At 46.5% G+C, this 24764-nt stretch overlaps 1 protein-coding gene and 1 long non-coding RNA gene across 7 annotated transcripts in view; one reads left to right on the top strand and one right to left on the bottom strand.

Moving 5' to 3' along the window:
- Nucleotides 1–24764, bottom strand: part of Fgf1 (fibroblast growth factor 1) — a 97059-nt gene that overhangs the window by 16384 nt on the left and 55911 nt on the right. For 5 of the 6 annotated variants that reach the window (XM_013112763.3, XM_005069194.4, XM_040741881.1 and 2 more), the window contains one exon: nucleotides 4038–4240. In XM_013112763.3, coding sequence (XP_012968217.1) covers nucleotides 4038–4206 — 169 coding nt within the window. In that variant the 5' untranslated portion in view covers nucleotides 4207–4240. Of the gene's footprint in view, nucleotides 1–4037; nucleotides 4241–16069; nucleotides 16198–24764 lie in introns of those variants that run through there. The other variant, XM_013112764.3, reaches the window with a different exon arrangement.
- The window catches only part of LOC110340745, an 80166-nt gene that overhangs the window by 29188 nt on the left and 26214 nt on the right, over nucleotides 1–24764 (top strand). The gene's annotated exons all lie outside the window — the stretch shown is intronic.

Genomic DNA, 24764 nt, shown 5'->3' with positions numbered 1-24764 from the left:
CTGTGTGCGCCTCATGATAGGATAAGTGTGCCAGTGTATTTAGTCTGCGGGGTGAAAAGGCTGTCTGTCATGGTGTTAGTATCAGGGTGGTGGTGGGGATCCTCAGGGAATGGTCTTGGTATTAGAACAGAGGTACTAGGCTCCACAAACTGTCCCCGTGAGGGGTTGGTCACATCCTGTTAACTTTAGGGTTTTCAGCGCAATGATGACTAGTGACCTCAGAGGATTTTTGTCAGGTGGAAATGCCCATCTGGGCAGGGCCTGGTATGTATCGTGCTTGACAGACATTTCTTTATACATACATAAATATATATATTTAAAGAAATAATTTATTTAACCCTTATTTTATGTGCATTGGGGTGAAGATATCAGATCCCCTAGAACTAGAGTCACAGACAGTTGTGAGCTGCTATGTGGGTGCTGGGAATTGAACCCGGGTCCTCTGGAAGAACAGTCCATGCTCTTAACTGCTGAGCCACCTCACCAGCCCCTGACAGACATTTCTTGAGATATGGGTTTAAATTTATCTGTCAACAATACGAGTCAGCCACTCATCAAATGAATGCTTACTGGGCACTGATCCAAGCGACAGGCAATATCCTGAACACAAAAGCTGCAGTGTCACGCATCAAGAGACAGTGTCCTTGTCCTTGGGGGCCTGCAGGGGAGAAGCCCAGTAAACAGCTATGTAAGGAAATGCAGAAGTGTAGCTGTGAGGAAGACTGCACACATCTGTGGCACCCTTCCCATCCTCCGCGTCCAGCACGGACTGGTCACCTTCCCCTGATCCCATGGCTCTCCTCAGACTCCCTCAGTCACATGTCTCTCAGGGCTGGCACTCTGCTATCAAAAGCAATCTTTTCACAAGCTGCGTCTCCAGGGGCAGCCTTCACTGTCTGTCTGGTTCCATCATGGATCCTATGACACTGTAACTAGTGTTTGCATGATGTATGGACAATTGCCCAGAGCTGTGGCCCTACCTCCCCTCTCTGCAGGAATCTGGTAGAGACATTTTACAATTTTGGGGTCGCCAGCGCACTCCTTTAGAGTTTAATACCACGGAAAAGGCACCTGGAAACTATTTCTCCCAAGGGTAAGACAGACAAATCTGGATAACTTCCCCCACTTTGTGCATAGCACATCAACTCACTGGGGACAAAGAGAAGCTATGAAAGGAATGAACTCTTTTGTCTTGCTAGGCTCTAAGGTGAGCTCTAGCTTGTGGGGTTTATGATTTACCTAAGTATCTGGCTGACTTTTAGGGGTGCTTTTCCTTCAGGGAACTTTGAGATGTGGCTCTGCCTGTCATGCTCAGACCAGCTAAAAAATAGAACTTCCAGGCTGGGTTGTAGTGACGCACGCCTTTATTTAACCCCAGCACTTAGGGAGGCAGAGGCAGGTGGATCTATGAGTTCTAGGCCATCCCCGTCTACAGAGTGAGTTCCAGGACAGCCAGGGTCACACAGATAAAACCCTGTCTCAAAAAACCAAAACCAAAAAAAAAAAAAAAAACAAACAAACCAGTAGAACTTCCATTTGTTAGATTGTGTGTGTGGATAGTGGCTCTCCAGGGTTTCCACTCCAAACTGCCCAAAGCTGCCTATGCCTCTGAAGCCCGAGGTTCAAAATGGTAGTGCCACCTCTGGGCAGAAGATGGCGACAGATCCACACTCAGGGAGATCGCCCATGCCCAGGAGGCCCTCTGTGCCAGACCAGTAGTGTGGGAGGGACACAGAGCAAGGCCTCTGGGGACCGGAAGAATCATTGACTGACAGTGTGAAGCCTCTTTAGCAGAGCACTTCATGAGAACAGAGAAAGAGTATCAATTGCCTGGTTAGAGACCGGCAGAGTAGGCCATGAGCACCAGCACCCCAGGGCCCTGACTTCAGAGAGCAGGTGGATTGTCCGTTATGGTTTCAGCAGGCACAGGGCAGATTGCTGCCCATTTACCGTAGGACTGTCCCCTTGGGCCTTATTCTTAGTTCCAGACTAAGCAAACAATATCTTGTAGAACTGCTTTGAATGTTGGCAGAGGAGCCTGAATCCAGGCTCCAGCCCTTCGCCAGCCAAGAGAAGCGCCTTAGCATCACACTGCATGTCCATAGGCTGCAGTGAGTCTGGGGACTCGGGGAGGTAGCAGCAATATTGGCCACCATTACCCTGGGCCAGGCAGGCACTGTGCCAACAACAGTTATTTCATTTAATTCTCCAAAGAAATCTGTAAGCAGTGCTCTCACCAAGATCACACAGCAAATATCCCAGCATCCCTTGGGCACGTACTTCCTTACAGCTCTGCCCCAGTGTTATGACCCAGCAACATCCTATACTGCTAATGACAGAGTCATCCGAGTGAAGGCACGTGACATGTGTCCAGAAACCCAGTAACTATAGCCTCTTGTTACCCCGAAGCTTAAGGTTTCCAAACCAGGCAAACCTCAAGAAACATGTCACCACGATCACCTTTGGTTTGGATCTTGGGAACTGGAAAATCCCCCATTAGTTCAGAAAATTGTTAAGACTTAGTAGAAACACTTAAAACTCATAGAGGCTAAAGCTTGCTCCCCTCGGTTGTGTGGGTGGACACATGAGTTGTATACCATGCCTGGTACAATGAACTCAGTTCACTTTGAGACAGGGTCTTTATTCTAAGCTCAGTTCAAACCGTGTCGCTGTAGGATGACTTTGCCTCGGGTTATTCGTCCCCCCACCTCCCGAGTGATGAGGTTACAGATGGATAACACCGTGTCCAGTTTATGTTTGGCGAGGCCTCCTATGTGAGGCAAGCACTCTCTCAGCTGGGCCACAGACTCAGCCCAAATTTGGTTATTTTTAATGTTCTAGAACTTCTATTTATAGTTTGTTCTGGGTCCCTATTTTTCATAGAATGGAAAACATGTAGGAGGCCCATCTGAAGACAGGTTATCAAAACAAACCCCCAAACCATAAGCCTGCACCAGCGGCAAGCCCTAGCACCCACTTTTCTGGGGGAAGGCGGGACAACGCCGACACCCATTCCAGTCACGTATGCATCAGGGACTGAACAGAGGAGCAGCTCAGAAGCCATCACCGCACTGAGTTTGGTGCTTACACCGGGCGTCAAGCCAGTCCCAAGGCTTCTTCCCACCTGTGCCTTCCTGTGTCTCTCTGCTTGCAGCGTGTGTGACTCTTGAGATTGCTGCTGCCCTACCCGGGGGCAGACTTTTGACTTCACCACAGCATCTAATGCCCTGGTCGTGCTCAGAGAATCTCTGACTCCTATAGAAAGCAGACACCTAATATCACATGCACGCGCGCGCAAGGGTGTGTGTGTGGGTGCACAGCATGCAGAGGCTTTGATCACACACACACACACACACACACACACTAGAAGTACTGGTCAGGTAGATTGTTTTCCCTAAGCCACGCCTCCATTTGTCAACCTTGTCTGAAAGCCCAGAGTCATCAGCGTCTCATGCTATGGCTCCCATCTCTGGCCCCATTAGCGTCTGGAGAATGATTTGACCCCTTCAGCATACCCCGGCCACATCTGCACAATTCGCTGCAGGAAAGTTGCACAATTTATGATGTGTTAGGCTATGGCTGAAGATGGGGATTTTCAAATCAAGCCCAGTGGAGACATCACCTGGAGAGTCTGTTAACTTGAAATTGAGCCCATATCTTTGTGCAAGATTTCCCGTCCCTGACCATTAGGTTCTTCCCATCAGGGATGAGCAGGCCCTTGTCTGGCTTGAGGGCCTGATCTTCTGTTAGGTTATAGAAAGGGAGTGGGGTGTGCAGTGATGGAACCCTAGCATAGGTTATACCAGGTCAACAGAGGATTCCTCTAAAAGGTGCTGTAAGGTGCCATCAGCTAAGCGGTAGCCCATAGCTCCCCGTCTTCTAAAGCCCCTTTGTACATGTATGTTATCTCACTTCTGCATGCGTTCTGTCTACAAGAGCCTTGGAAAGTGGGTATCTGTACCCAGTCCCTGCTGTCCTCCTATGCTGGACTAGGGAAGACGCAGGAAAGTGTGGGTGCAATTCACATAGCAGCTTACTGTGCTGGTCGCTCCTGTCCCTTGTCCCATCCACTGTGCCATCCGGAAGGATCCTCAAGAAATGGCCCCCGTTGCTGCAGTAGAGCAGTTTGGGCTTCTTGTAGTTTCCTGGAGGCAGATTAAACCTCTCGGTCAGTGCTGAGAAGGTGGTGATTTCTCCTTCAGCCATGGCTCAGTGGCGACCGGTGGTGGGACTTGCAGGACTGAAAAAAAATGAAACACACCTGTAGAATGTTCTTCAGTAAAGGTATGATGGACGTATTCGGGAAGGGAAGGATCACGCAGGGCCACGGACTGCTCACGTGATACCCAAAGTGAATGGGCCTAGAGTTGGGTGGTATAGAAGAGGGATGGTCCCTTGCCTGGGAGAGATTTTCCAGCCAGTTCTCTCTTCCCAATTGGATACTGTTTTTCAATAAGCTAGATTTTTTTTTAAATTTCAAATTTAATCATTTGGTCAAGAGGAAAAATTAGGCCTTGGTTCCTCCTTCTGGTACACATGCATCCTCAAATTAAATACCGTAATTATACTAAAATAACACCTGGGTCTGGCTGAAACCCACAGAAGCCAAGGGCTGAGGCTGAGGTCCTGCTCTCCACCCTCACACTGTTTTGAGCAGATACTGCCAAGCTGCAGTGGGCAGAGGGCGCAGATGGCCTGGGCATTTGGGCATCTGTGAGCCAAGGGTGCAGCAGGGGCAACAAAGGATTAATACGTTTGCTGGAGGAAGGGAAGAAGGCAGAGACAGGGGCTTGGGACATTTTTAAAGAACAAGGACTGTGCCTGGGACACTTTCTGAGACAGAACTCTTGAAAGCTGTGTTTGGCCACTGCTGGTTTCATTGCCTTCCACAAGACAGGGATGTCAGGTCTGTCTGTCCTTGTACCCAGATCATATTCATCTTAATTATTTTTCTAATATGATATGTACTTATAACACAAAGTCTATCACACAACATTTTATAAAGCTCTAACACTATATATACATATACATATATATACACTAGATATGCATTCATAATAGAGTAAAATGTATTAATTATTGACACTGGGGATTTGAAAACAAAACCAAAGAAAGTTAAATTTTAAGTCACATATTTGCTCAACCATTTAGGAAAAGAAAATTCTAATACTACAAAGACAGTGAAATTTGTTTTGGGTTTTTCAAGACAGGGTTTCTCTGAGTAGCCATGGCTATTCTGGAACTAGCTCTGTAGACCAGGATGGCCTTGAACTCACAGAGATCTGCTTACTTCTGCCTCCTAAGTGCTGGGATTAAAGGCATTTCCTACCACCACTCCGCTCTGCATACTAATTTAACATATACTGGACCACTGACTGCACCGTGGCTCCCTGGATCCCCTCTGATGTAAAGAACTTCACAACTTCATGTGTCACTCTGTTAGCTCACAGGCTCCCCTTCTTAACAATGTAACTAAGCGATCATGTATTTCTCATTTATTTTTATACCCAGTACTTCCTAAATTGTGTACTTAACTTGCTATCCAGGAAACAATAACCACAGTCTAATGGCTACCACTGGAATTGTCAATCTTAGGGGAGTAGAACTTCCTTGTTGTCTCAGGGTCTCTTCCAGCAGTGGCTTCTGATTGCATTTTCCATACTTCCTAAGTTGTGTACTCAATTTGCTATCCAGGAAATAATTAGCACACTCTAATGGCCACCACTGGCATTGCCAATCTTAGGGGAGTAGAACTTCCCCATCTCGGGTTTTCTTCAGTGGCGGTTTATGCTTGCATTTCCAACGGTGTGGGTCAGCTTCATTTCAAGGGTGGCCCTCCCTCTTCAGTCCCAGTCAGGAGTGGCTGTTAGGTTGTTTTCTAAGTGCTAGGCATGGATTTGGCTGTACTTGCCTGTGTTCTTGCTTCCATCAATTGAGATGAAGAGGAATAGATGCACCAGAAGGCTGGATAGGGTGGGAGGTACCAGCTGTGTCTAAGGATTATGCTAATGTTCTCTCCATGTATGGATAAAGCCATGCAGTGTAGGTGTCACCCCCTCAGAAGCTTCACCAACTCATGGCTTTGGCCAGTCCCCCGCAGGCCCCCAGGGGTCCCTCCTTCTGAAACACAGCGAGAAATGAAGCATATAGGGCCACACCTCTCTCCTTGGCCTGCTCCTCTAAGTGGGATAGTCACAGGATGGCTGCACCGTTCAGATGCTCCTTCTTCTAACCTCTTAGTTCACATTTGCACCTGGATGCTGAAAGTCACGTGCTGACTCCTTAAATAAGCCTGGCTTCACTATGGAGCTCATGGCTGTGGCAGGTAGACTTATGAATCATCTGGAGTCTGGGGGTGTGGGACGGGGAAATGAAATACCTTTTTTGTTTTTTTGAGACAGGATTTCTCTCTGTGTAGCTCTGGCTGTCCTGGAACTCATTCTGTGTACCAGGATGGCCTTGAACTCACAGAGATATACCTGCCCCTTATTTTTAATTTTATTTACAATTTACCTATGTTTTAAGAAGTGGAGACTCCAGAATTCTTTGGCCAACCCATTGTTTGCTAAAGGGTATCAGTAAAGGAAGTATATGGTGTAGCAAAACCATAACCTTAACAAGTGTCCCTGGGGATTTATGCAAACCACTCTCATAAATGATTCCATTAACTAAGTGAAATCAGCCATTAAGAATAATGCAGATTTGCAAACCCTACCTTTCATTACTAGTGTCTGTTTTAGTGGCGATCCGGGGAGGGGATTTTCTGTGTGAAGATGGAGAATATCAAATCCAATGAGCGCCCTCTCATCATTTCCCACCAAGTCATCTCCTGGATTTAGGACACTGGTGAGATTTTCGGAAAGCCAGATGATTTTCGTGGTTTCTCATTGACACAAACGTGAGAGGAACACTAAACCTATCGGAATGTCCGCGTTAAAGGCTGACAAACTCTTGTTAGCTGTGGCCCCTGGATCAGACAGATGAAACAGTGGGAAGTTTATATCCTAGCCTGGGAGCTCAAGACATTTTTCCATGTGGAATAACAAGTGTCTTCCGTACAGCCCTGGAGCTGCACAAACGGGAACATAGATGTGCCACCCACTCTGGAGACGTCTCCTCTCATGATCCCCACCCCACCTGCCACACAGAACCCTCCGAAGTGTTGAACAAAAGCTGTAGCACGAATAATGAAAACCCAGAGACAGATATTGTGGTTCAAGTTGAAGATCGGAGAAGCAACGTGGCCGGTACCTAGCTCTTACCTCTACTTCAGACCAAAATGGGTGATCCTGTCTCCACAATTCCTCAGAATGTAGTCTGTGTCCACCAAACCTCGGACTCCCTTATATTCCTCTCTAGTGCTGGGATTAAAGGCATGTCATCCCAGGTGACTGGGATCAAATGTGTGAGCTCTGTTTCTCTTTTAGACTGACCCACTCTCATGTAGTCCAGGGTGGCCTTGAACTCACAGAGATTCATCTGCCTCAGTCTCCTGAGTCCTGGGATTAAAGGTATGGCCACCACTGCCTGTCCTCTATGGCTAACTAGTGGCTTAGTGTGTGTGTGTGTGTGTGTGTGTGTGTGTGTGTGTGTGGCTAACTAGTGGCTTAACTCTGCACTCTGATCTTCAGGAAAGTTTTATTAGATCACCACACAAAAAGCAATATTCAAAAAGCACTTGGAAAGTGTAAAATTATGACCCAACTTCTTAGAGATAAGAGTACATGGTTATATTAAACTAGTTGAATCTGGGTGTGGTCTGGGTCAGATTAATATAAGGGTTTTTTATTCTCTTCCACGTGTGGCTTAAGTTAGCTAAGCTTCTCCTCTCATTAAATCACAAAGGTGATAACAGACGAAGATTAACTGGTCATGCAGGGAGAATTCAGTTCATTGTTGCAGACTCAGATGTGGACAGATGTGGAATTGACTCGGGAACCCTGAGGTTCCCAGGAGGCATCGTGCTCGTTATGGCTCTGGTGACTGCTGAGGAGAAAGACTTATGGTTCTGAGAACCAAGGCCAGACAAACATTGATACCTGTAGGTTTGTTTTAATCCCTGTTGCTATTTATACAACAGAGAACCATCCATGTAGAAAGGCACTTTGCAAACTGCGTGAGCCATTGGTGATCGTGGGCTTTGATTTAGGCGATCCTCAAACCCAGCTCCGGTTCTGAACAATGCCCATGTCTCTGTGAATCTAATCGCCCACTTCTATAGATTCTAGCTCACTTTAGATCTTATTGAGTCAGGTGTGTATACCAACTGTTCAAAGTTAATAAAATGTGTTTCAGCCATCAGTTGGAAGGGTAAAGTAGGTAAAGCTACAGCATTTATATGAATTATCCAGAAAAACCAGGATATTGCTCCAAAGTAGATGAATAAAACCAAAGCAAATGTATTATTGCCACAATAAATATAAATGGACTAAATTATTTAGCTATAGGAGCTCTTAAAGTACATATATACATATGCATTCTGACTACAAGAGATTCACTTGAAACGTAAGGATACAGAATGGTTGAAATAAATTAGGGTAAAAATAACCAGGGTCAGGAGCATGCACACTATGGACAAACACAGGAAGACCCAGTCTAAAAAACCCACAAAACTCTAATGGAGTGAAGAGGCAGCGAAATCTTTGCAAGCTGACACATGTTCTGTCAACTGACAGAAGATGAATATCTGGAATATATAAGGAACTCAAAAAATTAAACAATAGTAAAACAACCTACTCAAAGAACTGGCTAAGGAACTAAACAGAAGTTCTGAAAGGCAGCAATACAGATGGCCAATGCCTGTTTTGAGAAGTGGTCAACATTCATAGCCATTAGGGAAATGGAAATTAAAGCTACTTTGAGATCCATCTTACTCTTGTCAGAATGGCTGTCTCCAAGAAAGCCAATGGTAACAAATGCTGGTGAGGATGTGGGAGGGGCAACTTTTAGTTACTGTTGACTGGAGTGTAAACCAATGCAGGCCTATGGATATCTGTGCGGGGTGCTGGTGGGTGAGGGGCTGTGTTCTCAAAAACAGTACAAGTACTATATGACCCAGCCACACCGCTCCTGGGCACATAACCAAAGGACTGTGTCCTACCACAGAGGTGGCCGCATATCCATGTTCATTGCTGCGTATTCACAATATAGCTATGGAATGAAATCAACCTAGATGTCAATCAACTGATGAATGGACATTGAAAATGTACATATACCAAATGGTATTTTTGTGCATCCATAAAGAATGGTGAAATTATAAAGTTTACAGAAAAAAAATGGATGGAACTTGAAAATGCTCCATTAAGTGAGGTAGCCAGGGTTCAAAAAGACTATGTTCTCTCTCATATGGAGATCCTACTTTCTAATTTTATATATGTATATTTATGTGTGAGCAACTAGAAAGGGGTCCGTGGGAGGTGACAAAAAGGCTTTAGAGGACAGGGAATGTAGCAGAGCATATGAGATGCACACGTGGGGGGGCTGCCGGGGTGGGTGGTTTAAGCAGGGATGACGGGCAGGGGATAGGCGAGGGGAGGGTGCAGCCGAGGCCGGCCTAAACTAAGTGTGCAGGAAAGAGCCATGGGGGGGCGCTGGGGAGAGGACCCTGTCGGTAAAAGGCCTGCTGCTCAAGGATGAGGACCTACGCTAGGTTCCCCGGCATCTGTGAGAAAGCCATGCGATATGATCAGTAGTCCTAGAGTCCTTGAAGCTCAGTGGCCAGCCAGCCTAGCTGAATCAACAAGAGAGCCTGTCTCGAAAACAAGGTACAGAGTAACTGGGGAAGACACCAACGCTGACTTCTGGCCTGTGCACACCCATGCACACATGAACACAAATATGTACCTACACCCCTCCACTCCCGCTAAGTAAGTATTTAAAAAGTTTAACCGTGGTAGACCAATAATAATACAAGGTTAAACAAGTTACACTAACACAAGGTAAAATAATTCCAAAGTGAAAAGAATGATCACAGGCAAAAGGAATCATGGCAGGACGATAAATGGAAAAACTCAGCAGGCACATTTGATGGCTTCAGTGAGCACAAGGCTAAAAGTAAAAAGACGACAAGAAGTTGATAACTCCGTGATGATGGTGCAAACTTCTGGTACGTCCTTGTCTCCGAGGATAGCACAATAAGCAAAGATGCACATGCTGGCAGGGAATGGCCACCACGTTAACTGAATAACTGAGAGGGTCTCAGTGAATGCCATTGCTGTCAAGGACCTGTGGGGTATTCACCAAGATCCTAGAGGCAAGACTCAACCCAAATAGAGACATATGTTTTATCAGACTATTGTGTGAATGGAAACCCCTCCCACCCATCAGGTGGTGACAAGGCCCTCTCACCTTTTAAAGTCCCCAGACATCTTCCTCTGTCCTCCCTGGCCTGTAGCACACACTACCCAGTTCCCACCCTGATGGCACTGGCCTGTGGAGTGCGTCCCTCTCCTGCACTGCTTACCTCGGCCAATTTCAGCCCTGCTGCTCATGACCTCTCCACCTGAGAAGCCTGAGGATTGCCCTCTCCAGAAGGTGTTTGGTTCAGTAGAGTTCTGCCGCCTTAGGGCGGAAGCGCAGTTCCCTGCCGTGGCCTGTGAGGCTTTTGTGATATGGTTTCTGCCTGACTCTGCTACCTTGTCTAATTGGGCTCTTTGGATGCGCCCGCCACCCCGCCCCTTGCGTTCTCCCAGGCCTTACAGCTCACAGCGTCAGGGTCTCTCTCCCCTCCCACTGCAGCCTGGCTGATCATACTCACCCTTCAAAACTTCAGCTCTCACATTTCCTCCTCCAGAAGCTCTGTGTGGGCACACACCCCACCCTTGACCTCCCAACACTTGTCCATGCCACACACAGCAGGCCAGACGTTGGCTCCTTCGGCTCCTTCAGCAGCACTGAGTGTCACTGTTATCTGTGCTCCACTGTCATAACCCTCCATGGATTCCTGTTGCTGGGTAAGCTCAATACCTTGCTATAACATTCAGGGTTGCTGGGGTCCCAGGCATTTCACCCCTACCTCATCTTCTACCCAGCTTCCTCTGCACATCTAGAGATTACTGTGCCCCCTACCATCCTGGGCTGCTGTCCATGCTCTTCCAACCGGCTGGGACTCATCACTTTCTACAGAAAGCCTTTTCTGACTTCCTAGAACCAAGCCAGACTCCTCCTGCCCTCACAGACACTGCCCCCCCAATTCCTTCAGAGATCCTACATCAGTTTTTAATTACACCTTCAAGCTCATGATTATTTAATTCCTATCTCCATTCTTGAGTAGACTGCCATGGAAGCAGAATCTGATCCTGTCTCACTCACCATGGTATCCCAGAGACTGGAAAGACTCCTGGCACCTAGCAGGCCCTTGACAAATATTTGTGGAGTGAGTAAATGGGTGCAATCTAACTATGCTCTTGACTGCCTACTTCGTTAGTCTCTGGAGCTCTGAAACGGAAGCCACTGACTCCCCCTGCCTCTATCACTCGGCAGATAACCTTTGTGTATTTGTCCTGATGGAAACATGTTATCAGAAGGCCTAATTAACAGGCGGTGTCCTGCAGATATTGACAGAGAAGCTGAGCCAAAAGCCTTATGTGTGTTTTAATTGCAGTGGTATTATAGAGGAAAACCCTGAAGCCTGTTCCCATTCATAAAGATCATTTCCTTACTTCTTCATACCAAATACTATTAAATTACTGAATCCAGAAGGGCAAGGGTCAGAACCTTCAAGTTTGGCCTCCATATCTGACCAAGAAAATGATTGATAGGGCCCAGGAGAAGAATTCCAGGTCTCTTTATTTCTGCCATAGAGTGTCCTGAGGCAGTCACACCATCAGTGAAGGGTGACAGTGCGGGAAGGGAGACAGCGTGTTCCCAGTTCTCCTTCTTTGTCCTGCGGTGTCCTAGGTGCTCTCTATGGATCTTTGTGTGATGGGGCTGGCTGGCCTGGGCTGGCATATCAGCCTGCTGTTCCCAAGCCAGTTCTCTTCCATGAGCTGAAAGTCCTTTTCCATCAATGACACTAAACTGTGGACTCAACTGTGGGGTGAACTTCAACCAGAGTGTGCAGCAGTTGAACCCTTCAAGTTCTTGAAAGATCATTATAGCCCAAGCAGAGATCATACTGCCGTCAGGTAAGCCATTGTTGGTAGCTTGAGATAAACTGTGGTGAGAGTGCTTATAACACAGAAATGGCCACATAAAAATTGGAACAATGGAGATATCAGTGGACATGCTAACAGGGAAGGGGGAAATTTCATGGGGTCCCACCTGAGACAAGGAACTACAGGTAACTAATGACTGCTCAGAGGAGAAAGACTCTCTTCCAGGGATGCCCCCTTATTGACTGTTCATTGCAGAATGGTCAGTCTTGAAACTATCTATACAAACAACAGAAAAAGACTCACAGATTATATCTATATACTTGTGCATAAACATATATGTGTGTGTAGCGATAATAATCAAAGAAAAAGGCCATCAACTTGGGAGGCGGTAGAGGAAGGGGCCAGATGGAGAAAACGGACATGGGAAAGTGATGAATTCTATTTCAATTAAAAATGATATTTTAAAGAATGCTGTTCTTTCTTCTCTTTCTACCACCCTCCCCAACCTGGCTGCTATATCAGCCTGCCATTCGACTTGAGTTTAAATTTTGTTGGATATTCATTAGTAAACTATCCTTTCTCACAGAGCCTCGATTTCCCCGTACCCACAGCTGCTGTACCAGGTCATGGCGAATCTTAACCTACAACTAACTTAAAGTTCTGAACCTGGCCCCAGAGGACATGTGAGCATTCCATTGTTGCCAACTTGACTATGCACACACTCAGCCATCAATGACGTTGATTTAGAATTGGACGAACTTCAGTCTTGACACAGCAGTGTTTGAAAAGTATCTCTCTTCTAGTTTGGAATGTTACATCATCACTTACATGCAGCAATGTTGTCTTTTCATTTGCTTAAATCAGTGGTTCTCAACCTTTCTAATGCGGTGGCCCTTTTTTATGCAGTTCCTCTTGTTGTTGGTGACCCCCAACTATAAAATTGTCTTCGTTGCTACTTCATAACTACTGTCATAAATTGTAATGTAAACGTCTGATATGCAGGTACCTGATATTTGACCCCTATGGGAAGGTCATTTGATCCCCAGGAGGTCACGACCCACAGGCTGAGAAACACTGGCTTAGATAGATAGGCTTGCTGCACGGTGATGCGCTCTCTGTGAATTTCGTAAGTTTGAAGGCTGTGTTGTCCATGATGACGGAGGGTCTGAGGTTTTAACAGTCTTCCTTTCCATTGTTTTCTTTTAAGTGCTGCGGACTGTACCCAGTGCCTTCTACATGCTAGGCCAGTTGTCTGTCATTGATACATCCCCACCCTCCTCTCCAGTTCTTTAGATGCCCCCAAGTTACTGGACATATACTGTCCCCGGGCTTCAAGGTCAAATGCTTGAGGGAGATAAAGATGGCATTCTTCAGATGTCAATCCCTTCTACTCCTTGTATCTACCATGGGAAGAATGCTAGACATGTCCTGGGAATTTAGACAAAGAAAGGCGAAGGAAGCCCCAAGACCCTAATTCCCAACCTAAAATCTTAAAAAACTAGAAATACCTTCATAACTCAAATTGTGGCAAAGCATTTCCACAACCTATTTCAAGTCCTTTGTCCAGTTGACTGTAGAGTTGCTATTACATTTGGTTACGGGGCTAACTGTCCCAGACCCCAATGGGGTTGTTCCATGGTGTACAATAGTTGAGTCATCCCAACTTCTTTAAAGTAAATCATTTGAGATGGTTTCTCTATGTAGCTGTGGCTGACTTGGAACTTACTGTGCATGCCAGACTGGCCTCAAACTCACAGACATCTATTTGCCTCTGCCTCGTGACTGTTGGATAAAAAGGGTGTGTGTGCTACTGTGCTTTCTACTCTTAAGGTGGCTGTAGCCGGCCATGCCAGACTCAGCCAGGGTTCAGAGAAGGCCACTGTTGCCTGGGCCAAGTGCAGCTGGCCAGAAGTGGGACTCTCATCTAATCCAGGTGCTTCGCCCAGCAGCCCAGTCTCGGCCTTTGCCCTTACATCTTCCACAGAGAGAGAGATGCACCCCACGAGGCTCAGAGCAGAGAGACGATGCATCCTCACGATGTTAGAGACAGAGGCGGATGCACCCGTGATATTAGAGATGGAGAGAGGCAGATGCACCCCACGAGGCTCAGAGACAGATGCGCCCCCATAATGTTAGAGACAGATGCACCCCCTAGGAGGGTCACCTCCAAATCCTTTATTTCTCCCTTCATTGGAGATCCTATATTTTCTGCAGTCTGACTTACTCACCCCCCTCAACACCTCCCCACCATAGCACCAGCGTCCAACCGGAGGTCAGACATTCCTTTAAGTGACTGCAGAGAGCAGATCCCACATGGAAAGGAAAAGCAGTGGTGCACTCTGCTGGCCCTGGTTCTGTCTGAATTTTAAAGGGACGCTCTGGTCCAGTGTGTTCTGAAAACCTGTGCACATCTTAAACAGAAATATCCTTCCTGCAGACTGATACATTAAAGCCAGGGCTTGGAGCCAAATGTTAAGTGATTCTGCAGGGGCTCTCGCAGCTCGCTCTCTCCTTCCTTCAACCTCCTCTTACTGATGTGCCTCCAAAAATCTTTTTAATCTGTTGTGCAACTTTACAGTCTCCAGGAAGGGCCCAGCAAGGACATTCCTTTCTCCAAGTCAGCTGACTTCCCTGCTCTTTAGAAGATGGTGTTTGCAGAGTCTTTTCTCCCCCAAGCCCCCACCCGCTCTTGACCTAGAAACCTTAGCTTCTTCAAACGCAGTCTTTTGAAGTGTGTGCTTGTTATCTATTTGGACTGGCCAAAGGTTTGTCTTAGCATGCGTTACCCAATAGCCAGCCCTGGCTACAACCATAAACAGTAAAAGTTCTTAGCCATATCAGGCTTGGTCCTAAGCATGCTATATACAGTAATTAATTCTCAAAGAAATTCTGTTAGGGAAGCATTGCCCCCTACCTCCCCTTTAACAAGGTGGTAAATTAATAGAGAAATACTTTCAGTCCAGAAATGTATCCTGGCCTATTTCCGTGTTGAAAGCCTAAGATCTGAACATAGGGTTTTCTGATGCCAAAGTCTATGTTTTAATCGTGGATTCAGTGTGGTCAGGAGAACAAATGCTCTATGAACTGGGTGACCCTTCAGTTTCTCTATTCTTTGTTCCCTCCTGACTCTGAAACTGGTGTGGCCCCATGCGCAGCTTCAAAGACGGGGCGGTTGCTTTGGTTCAAGTACAGTCTGTGCCCCTCGCAGACTGTCCCTTCCCATGGTGCTATGGTGGTTACCCAGGTTGCTCTCCTGACGCCCCAAGGTGACCCAGGGTCGCATGAGCTCACCTTAGCCCCCATCAGGTGATCAGTGCCATGCGGGTGCAGGGCCAGAACCTATTTGGGAAAGGGCTGACCTTAGAGGGTTGGAAATGCCCCTGAAAGGAAGAGTTCTCACAACAGGAGACTTGGACTTCCGTTTCTGCGGTGTCATTATCTCCTTTTGTGATTCCAAGTCACGTGACCTCTCTGCCTCTCTGTTGGTTTGTCTGGGACTGGGAATGTTGCTCAATGGTGGAGGTCATGTTTAGCATGCCATCCCTAGGTTCCATCTCCAGAAGTATGATAGCAAAGAAAACCAACGTGCCACTCTTGTGACAGCGCTGTGGGGACGGACTTGACATGCAGTGAGCGCCAACAGATGCTAGCTATTATCACACCCTGTGTCCTGGTGGCTTGGGTCATTAAACTGGTAAAGCATTTGGAGCTTCATGGAACAATTTGAACAAATGAGCTTTTCTCAGGGGCTCATCGGGGACTTTTCTACTCTTCCTGTGAGCTCCATAATCACCCCATTTTTCTCAACCCTAGACAACTGTGATGCGGAGGGGCCAAGTAAACCTGTGACTTAGCCAAGAATAAAGCCCTCACCCCCAAGACATTTGTTTATAACATCACCTCACTTTTGGGCAGCCTCGCTTTCCATAGCCCTGGCTCGCTCAAACACTATACAAACAAAGGACAAAACTCACAGTTTGGCCAGACAGATGCTATCCAGGCGTCTCTAGAAGAGGAGGTGGCAGGGTCAGTGTGTGGCTGGTGTTTAAGCTGCTTGTATGTGAAGGGAGGGATGGAAACCCATGTCAGCCTGTTCTGGACCTTGAAGGAGAGCTATGAAGGCTCTAGCTGGCCCCTGAGAACTCCAGGCCAGGAGCCAATGGCGAGCTGAGGCCCATGATTTGCAAAGGGACCCTGTGGGTGTCACAGCCAAAAGGGCAGGAACAAAAGCTCTGTGAGCTCTGGTGCAAGCATTCCAGGGCTGTTTTTGCAGGGACCGCATTAGGACAGTGGCACACTTGTTCCCTTTGGCATTCTTCTTTCTAAGGAGTTTGGTTATTCTTAGCAATTCCTTGTATTTACCAACTCTCTTCGATCCCATATGAATAGTCTCCATAGGGCTATTTTTCCATCTGCGCTGCATTTCAGTGCTGCCTGTGACTACTCTCAGGATCCTGTGACATAGCTTTCCATATACAGGTCCCACACAGCCTAGCACCTGGGTGGGCATTCTGGAAGAGAAATGGAGCAGGAGAGCAGCATCACCACAGGCCCTGGAGGAATAGCCAGCCTTGGATAAGGATGAAACCACTTGGAAGTGAGCTGAAATCTCATGCCCAAGAACAACGTAAGAGATAAGTCTGCCCTGGTATCTCCTGTCTCCAGGAAGGTACGAGTTATGGTCAAAGACCGTTTCCAGAAAATGCTAAGGGCAGGTAGGTACTGATAAGTGCAGCTGCCCACCCCTCCATTAGAGGAGGCCTCTCAGTGAAGGTTACGCAAGCTTGTCTGGTAGCTCATAGCGCTCAGTCCTCCAGTTCTCGTGGTCTCCCTCCTCATTTGTGTTGTCCTGTCTGACCTTCCAAAGCCGGCTATCTTCTTCAGCATCCACTACCCTGTCATGCTTTAGGGGTCAAAAAAACCACTGTGTTGGGTGTGGCTGTTTGAAAAGAAATGGACACACTTAAGTTATTGGCTCTTGAAAACAGTTGGGCAACAAGGAGGATGAAGAGGGGTCAAAGGGTCTCCTGTCTTCGTTCTGCTGCCATAATTCCCCTGGACAGCCAAGGATCTACATTCCTGGAGCCTCCCTGGTCTTGGCAAGTTCCAGGGGGCTCTTCTAGAGTTCTATAAATCTAAGTCTTTGGAAAGGCTGTGGAGTGTGGCAGGGAGAATGCAGAACACTTCCCAGTATTTTCATCGTCCTGTGCTGAGTTCCCAGCGGTGTGATGTTCCCAGAGGTCTGATCTTACAGGAAGTAAATACATAGATGAGTGTTGCTTTTCAACATTGCCCTCCATGGGGATAGTCCTTAGACTGTGAGGTTTCACAGCACAGAGTTTGGTGGACAGAAACCACACAGCATTTGAGGCAGGGCCTCTGCCTCCTCAGCGTCAAATTCTGTTGTGCCACCCTCACCTGAGGAAGAGCTCGTCACTACCCTACTTCATGTCAAACCTAAATATGTCATGGTATGGTACCTTATGATAACTACTGCTGCCTGCCTCACTACTGCACACACACACACACACACACACACACACACACACACACACACACACGCGCGCGCGCACACACTCCTCACTAGGCTTCAATACCAGGTTTGTTTTGCTCACATTATATTTTCATCTTTATTTTTCAACCTGCTTTTTCATCCTCCTTCTCCTCATTATTATTGTTGCATTTTTAATATAAACATTTTTTCCATTACATTGATTTTTTTTTGGTTTTTCTGAGACAGGGTTTCTCTTGTGCAACAATCCTGGCTCTCCTGGAACTCACTTTATAGACCAGGCTGGCCTCGAAATCACAGATATTTGCCCGCCTTTGCCTCTCAAGTATTGGGATTAAAGGCATGCGCCACCACTGCCTGACTGAATTTTTACAAAATACTGCATGGTTGCTTAGTAAGCCTACAGCAATTGCTTCCCTCATGTTACCACAGCCTGTATGAGCTGTCTGACAATTCTGAGGTGTACCAAACTCTGACTCACGTGAAGGCTTAACAAATGTATATCTCATTACCAGTTCCCTTGCCAACTTTTGCACTGACCTACCACACCTTCAGTCTTATTTTCTCTAAGAGCCCACTTTTCTTACACAATTCTCTATGTCATTTAGTGCACAGTGTCAGAGAGAGTGCATTCTAAAAATGTACTTCAGATTGATCATTCCATCTGTTAAATTTTTCTATAACTTTGCATTCCTACAAAGCAAAATCTAAATGCTGCACGGCCAGTGTGATGCTATGTGGCCCAGCACATCCTCACGCTAATTTGTCCCCACATTCCTCCCATCATCTATTCTTGGATCCTGAGTTCATTGTGGTCTTCACCACACAGCCTTCCAATAAACTGTTCCCTTTCCAGCAATGTCCTTCCCCACCAGAGGCTACTGGCTGGCTTCTACTCACCCTTCAGATGGTATCCAGAGATTTTTCTTGACCTCCTCACCCAAATTAGTACCCTCTTCCTCTACACACTCTCTCTCCCTCTCAAAAGATATTTATTAATTTCTGAAAGATTGTCATGTGTAAATATTTTGCCTGAATGTATGCATGTATACCATATTCATGCCTTATATCCACAAAAGTCAGAAGAGGTGAGGGAATCTCTGGGAGTTATTAATAGTTGTGAGCATCATGTAGGTGCTGGGAATCGAACCTGAGACTCTGCAAGAGCAACAAGTGCTCTAAACCACTGAGCCATCTCTCCAGACTCTGTGTAGCCTCCTGTTCTTTTCTTCCACAGTGCTTACCACCACTTATAATTATCTGTTCCTCTCTTTGAGTTCTTTTTTGATGTGTCTCTTTCCTGAGGCAGTGAGCTCCAGGGGTGGAGACCGTGTTTCTTCTCAGCCCTCAAGAGTTGGCTCAGGTACACATTAGGTGATGAGAAAGGGTGGGGGGAGGGAATGAACAGATAAATGAAAATTTCAGATAGCAAATTCTTGACCCAGGGATTCTGCCGCACTGAAGGGCTTTCATGCCCTCTGTATTCCCTGGTATAACAAACTTTGTACTTCTGAGACAGGTGGCTTTCCCCTAGATTATTTTTATAGAAAAAAAGAGGCAAATATAGAGATAATTGCTGATTCTCACTCATCAAGTCCCGCATTCCCTATCACCAACATCCTCTTGAGAGTCTGCTGCACAATTCCTGGGAACCACAGGAAACAAGTCAACTGACCACTTGAAATGCTCCTACAAAAATAGACCGGATTTGACCTTCTTCCTGTAAAAGGATGCCTTTCCTCCAGGCAAACATTACAAAGAAATTTTATCTGCTTTTAGGAGCTTCTCTCTTCAGTCATTCCCCCGGCAGAATCTATCTGGCCAGACTCAGATTTCCGTTATGAAATTACCCCCGTGCTGACTGGGTCATTGCTGTAGTCAATTGCTCATTTATTATTTTGATGCTATTGTTTGTGCATTAAAATGAAAGAAGAAATCAAGCTGCCGGGACCATCCTCCAGGAGAGGAGGCTCTTTCCTCCCCAGAGCTCATGTCTCTCTCTCTCTCCCTCCCAACAGGTTCCTGATGTTTCTTGTTCTCTGTTGTCTTGCACAATCCCTTACTTGCAACTTGTAAAGTTACTGCTAGGTAGTTTGAACTTTCATTATCAAAAGGAAACTAACTCTGTACAGCAGTTGCAAACACTTCCCATAAGTCAAGTCAGCCATAAATTCCTTGAAAGAAGAGTGTCACCAACTGGTCATGCCTTTAGGTTATGAATAGAATAGCAGTTCTTCTTGGAAGTTGGGAACTTATACTAATCTCAAGTAAGAACTTGGACAACAAAAACATATGGAAATTTGGAAGGAGCATTCTCTTACTATCTTAGAATATCTAAAAGACATGTCTTCTACTGTACCACAGGGGCGTGGTATCCCATACCTGGGAAACTATGCTAATTTTTAGTCCTGTTGTATCAGTTCAACAAATAAGCAGGAGGTGGACAGTTCACCTAGGTTACCTTAAATATAAGGCAAAGATGGGAATATACACGTAAAAGAAAATGTTTTAGGGCATATGATTACTTCTGCCAGAATTAACTCTACTAAATTTTCTTTTCTTTTTGACAGGGCCTCATGTAGTCCAAGCTGTCCTTGAACTCTCTGTGTATCAGAAGCTTGTTTTGTTCTCCTGATCTTCCTTCCTCTGTCTTCTGAGTGCTGGATACTGGACTCTTCTGCTAATTTTTGTGTTAAAAGTGTAAACATTTTACAAAGTGAAGTTATATAAATATATACTTACATAAATGTATCATAATAGTTAATATTGACTGTCAACTTGACAGGATCTAGAATGTCTGAAGAGATGAGCATCTGGGGTTGTCTGTGAGGGACTTTCTTCATTTGGCTAAATCAGTTGGGAAGACCCAACCTAACTGTGTATGATAGGATCATGTGGGGGTGCGCTCTGGGGTTAGCTGAGAACTAGCAATCATCATTGTCTACTTCCTGAACAAGGACATAATGAGAACACAGCCTCATGCTCCATTCACCATTCCTTCCCTGCCATGGTGGACTTAATCTTCAAATTTTAAACTAAAATAAAAGCTTCCTTACTTAGGCTGTTTTTGTCAGCATATTTTATCAAAGCAACACGAAAATTAACTAATACAGAAAATTGGTACAGGGAGTGGGGTTTTGTTGCTCTGACCATGTGATTTGTAAGCCTTTGGGAGTGGTTTGTGGGACGAGTGTGGAAGACTTCAGAACTTTGGACGAGGAATACTAGATGTTGTAAGCAAAACTAGTGGGTCATTTCAGTAGGCATTTGGTAGATGAGAAGGCTTTTCTTATCAGATCTTTTCCATCTGATTGTAATCACCAGGAGAGCAGGGAGATGCGCTATACTGGTTTACATTAGAAACTCCAAATTTGGGGACCTGGCTTCCTATTTAGCTTGGCACCAACTCACTGGTGACTCTGGACAGGTCCTCCAGATCCCCTGAATCTCAACATTCTTTCTCATAGACTGAAGATGGTGATAATCCTGTGAAGGATGGCCAGGGAGAGTAAATGATATAACGTATGTAGCATACTCAACCCACACAAAGGTCTCGATGAACACGATGAGCTACTGTCAGCTTCTTGTCCCATTCCATTGCCACCATCAGCTTCCTGTTCACTTGCCACAGGTCCCTGTCACCAGGGTTTATTCAGGCAGTGCTAACTTAAGTGAATAAGTAGAATCTGCCCCTTCCCATTTGGACTATATACTAGATAAGCAGCTTTCATCTTTCTGCATATCCAAGTCTGATGTGTGGCATTTTGCTTTGCTCAACGCCTTTGGAATTCCTGAGATATCTGAGCTTCCCTTTCCAGCTGCCTCTCCTGTTCTCAGCACAGAACCTACCTCATTACTCACATCCTGATCTTTCTCCTCTGTGTTACCCATCTTCCTGGGAATTATGACAAAGTCCCGCTTCCTGGTTCTAATATACAAGTAAGCTTGGTAACTCTTGCCTACTGAGCTACCTTGGCAAGTAACCTCACGGTGTGAGCCATGGACATCAGTAACTCTCTTTTGGTATTAAGATAGAGAGAAGCCGGGCGTTGGTGGCGCACGCCTTTGATCCCAGCACTCGGGAGGCAGAGGCAGGCGGATCTCTGTGAGTTCAAGGCTAGTCTGGACCGACAGCCTCCAAAATAATACAGAGAAACCCTGTCTCGTAAAAACCAAAAAAAAACAAAAACAAAAAACAAAAAACAAAACAAAAGATAGAGAGAAGTGGTTCTTCCTAAGGGGAACAAGCTTGATTATTTTTCTTACTTTAGCAAAGTCACTAAAATATCTCCAAGTCTACCGCGCGCGCTCGTGTGTGTGTGTGTGTGTGTGTGTGTGTGTGTGTGTGTGTGTGTGTGTGTGTGTGTGTATAAAGCAGGGACACTGCCAGTTCCCATGCTTATTTTTCTTTCTTTCCATTACTCTTACGTCATTTACTGAATAATTGTTGTTGCTCCTAAGGGAGAAGGGAGCAAAGCAGAGCGTGGGACTCCTTGCTCTGCTGCATGGCAGGAGGCTGGGCCAGGCATGAACACCAGGACACGGCCTGATGTTTGTGGGTTTCCTCCAAGGCTTAGCTTTGGTGGGACCTAATGCAAAGTCCCAGACCTGTAGTGAGTCCTTCTCTGTCCTGCCTACCAGCTCCCAAATAACCACACAGATTTCTTATTAATTATGAAAGCTCAGCCGGGTTGCTTAGGCTTGATTGTACTGCCCAGTTTGCTTTCCTGATTCCTCCACGGCTGACTGGTGACTCTCCTTCTTCTTCCCAGCATTCTCTCTGCCCCGAAATCCTGCCTAGCTATTGGCTGTTCAGCTTTTTATTAAACCAATCCAAGTGACACATCTTCACAGCATCACAGACCGTTGTGCAATAAGCCAGAAAGTGGTTCTGAAGAATTAGCTAAGCACACAAGCGGTCAAGTCTGTCTTAGATGGGGTGTCATCCAACACCGAAACATGACAATATTGTGTTTTAGCTTCTTCCTGACCTCATTTTCTTTGCGGGGGGGTGGGACGGGGGTGGTAAAGCTACTTCCAAGGGTTCAAGAATCTGATGTGCGTTCCTTCATCTAATGTGCATTACTGAGCGCCTAGTAGTGCCAGGCACGGGGAAAACGAGTAGAAAGCAAGGCACACGCAATGAGGCTCTCTTGACGTTCAGATTTCAGAAGGGAGGACCGAGGGACTCTGGATGAACTGGGCATTAGAATGGTGATGTGGGGTTGTTTGGGAGCCACATGTCAAGCCATCTGCAGAGCCAGAGAGACGGCAAGGTGTCCTGGAGGACTGGGAGGCAGTGGGGAGGGGCGTGTGCAAGGCACTGGGTTCAGAAAGAGCATATTTCCATTGAGGAACTCAGGAGTCCGTCGTGGAGGAGGGGAGGAGGCTTCGGCTGGGGCAGCTGACAGGTTACTTGGGGCCTTGTGGGCATTTATTGGCAGGACTGTGGGAAACAACCAGGCAAGGCAGGAGGGGAATGGCATCGTCAGATTTGCAATTCTAAGATGTCGCTCTGGAGAGGTGGGCAGGTGGAGCAGGGGCATGCATGCAGAAACCCACATAGGTGGGAGCCTCCCATGCATGGGTGTGGGCCAGCGGCAAAGCCACTCTTCACAGCTGCCTGGCCACAGCATTCTGGGGACGTTAGTGTGGGCACCTTCTCTAAGACGGTGGCAGCATGTCATGGGATTCAGATGTTAGCAGCTGAGGGAAATGAGGCATCATGATGGCTCAGGCGATGACACCTAACAGAGGAGCCAGCTCACCCTGCTGTGCCAGGCTGGACCCTTGACTCCTGTCCACGCTGCTTCTGCCCGTTCTCTATTCCCAGGACGGCCAGTCAGTCCTTCAGCAGTGTGACCTCAAGACCTGCCTCTCCAGCCACACTGCTCTGACTTTTCTGACCACTGCTGTCATTTCTAGGAGGGGCATGGCTAGGGAGGACAACCAGTGGTCCAAATAACTCCCTATTTCCGGTTCCTCCTGCGCTTAGTGATGCCAGAGAAGATGGTTGAGCTGCCTGCCTGGCTTCTTTCCTTTATTTTGCAAATGCCTCTGCCCACCCCCATCCCCCAGAAACTTCTGTGTTCCAACCCCATTCTCTGGTGGTGAGCACACCTGCAGAGTTTATATTCTAGCTGCTTCCTAGGGACCCACTTGGTTTCCAAGCTGTCCTGGTCTTTGTATTGAGAGAAAACAGGTGGCCCAAGAGTTTCCTGGCATCACACCCCAACAGTGGCTTCCAATGAGAGTGAACTCCCAGTTCCAAAATATGCCAACGTTGTGCTCACTTTCGCTCTGGCTTCCCTGTTGGCCTGGACCTCTCTGTACCAGCCCTGCCATCACCCCCACCTGCCTTGGAAAGACAGGGTATTTCTGCTTCTCCCTCAGAGTGAGCCTCCTGCTTGCTGTCTGACTTTTTCCATTGGGGGTAGAGCCCCTGTCTGTCTTGCTCAGCTTTTTATTCCCAGATTCTCTTACAGGTCTGGCATAGAAGATATGTTTAATACATATGTTGGCTCATAAAATACAAAACAACTCAAAAGATGGACTGGCATCGTATGTATAAAACCAGAAATATAAAAACGATTAGAGGAAAATACATGAGAAAAAAATCTTTTTTTTTCTTCGTTTTTCAAGACAGGGTTTCTCTGTATTGTTTTGGAGGTTGTCCTGGAACTCGCTTTGTAGAACAGGCTGGCCTCGAACTCACAGAGATCTGCCTGCCTCTGCCTCTGCCTCCCAAGTGCTGGAATTAAAGGCATGTGCCACCAACGCCTGGCGAGAAAAAAAATCTTAACAATGGTTTGAGGTAGTAGAGTTGGAAAGCTGTCCCAGTGGTTAAAAGCATTGTCTACTTTTGCAGAAGACCAGGGTTCAGTTCTTAGCACCCACATGGTAGATCGCAACCATCCATAACTCTAGTTCCAGGGGCCCCAATGCCCTCTTCTGGCTTCCATGGGCACCAGGCACATAAAATAAATAAATCCTTGGGCCTGAATTGCTGGCAAGCAATGCCATTGTTGAATATATTGAAATCATTGTATTAAGTAGGCATCTTTATCCCCACATCTATTGCATTGGAGATGTCTTTCTCCTTGCGTCTATTGCCATCAAGGTGAAGAACCAGCCTAGCTGTAAACAAATGCTGTCAT

The sequence above is a fragment of the Mesocricetus auratus genome, unplaced genomic scaffold (assembly GCF_017639785.1).
Source record: "Mesocricetus auratus isolate SY011 unplaced genomic scaffold, BCM_Maur_2.0 Super-Scaffold_6730, whole genome shotgun sequence".
NCBI lineage: Eukaryota > Metazoa > Chordata > Mammalia > Rodentia > Cricetidae > Mesocricetus > Mesocricetus auratus.
The sequence above is the reverse complement of the archived record's forward strand: the minus strand, read 5'-3'. Positions and strand labels throughout refer to the sequence as shown.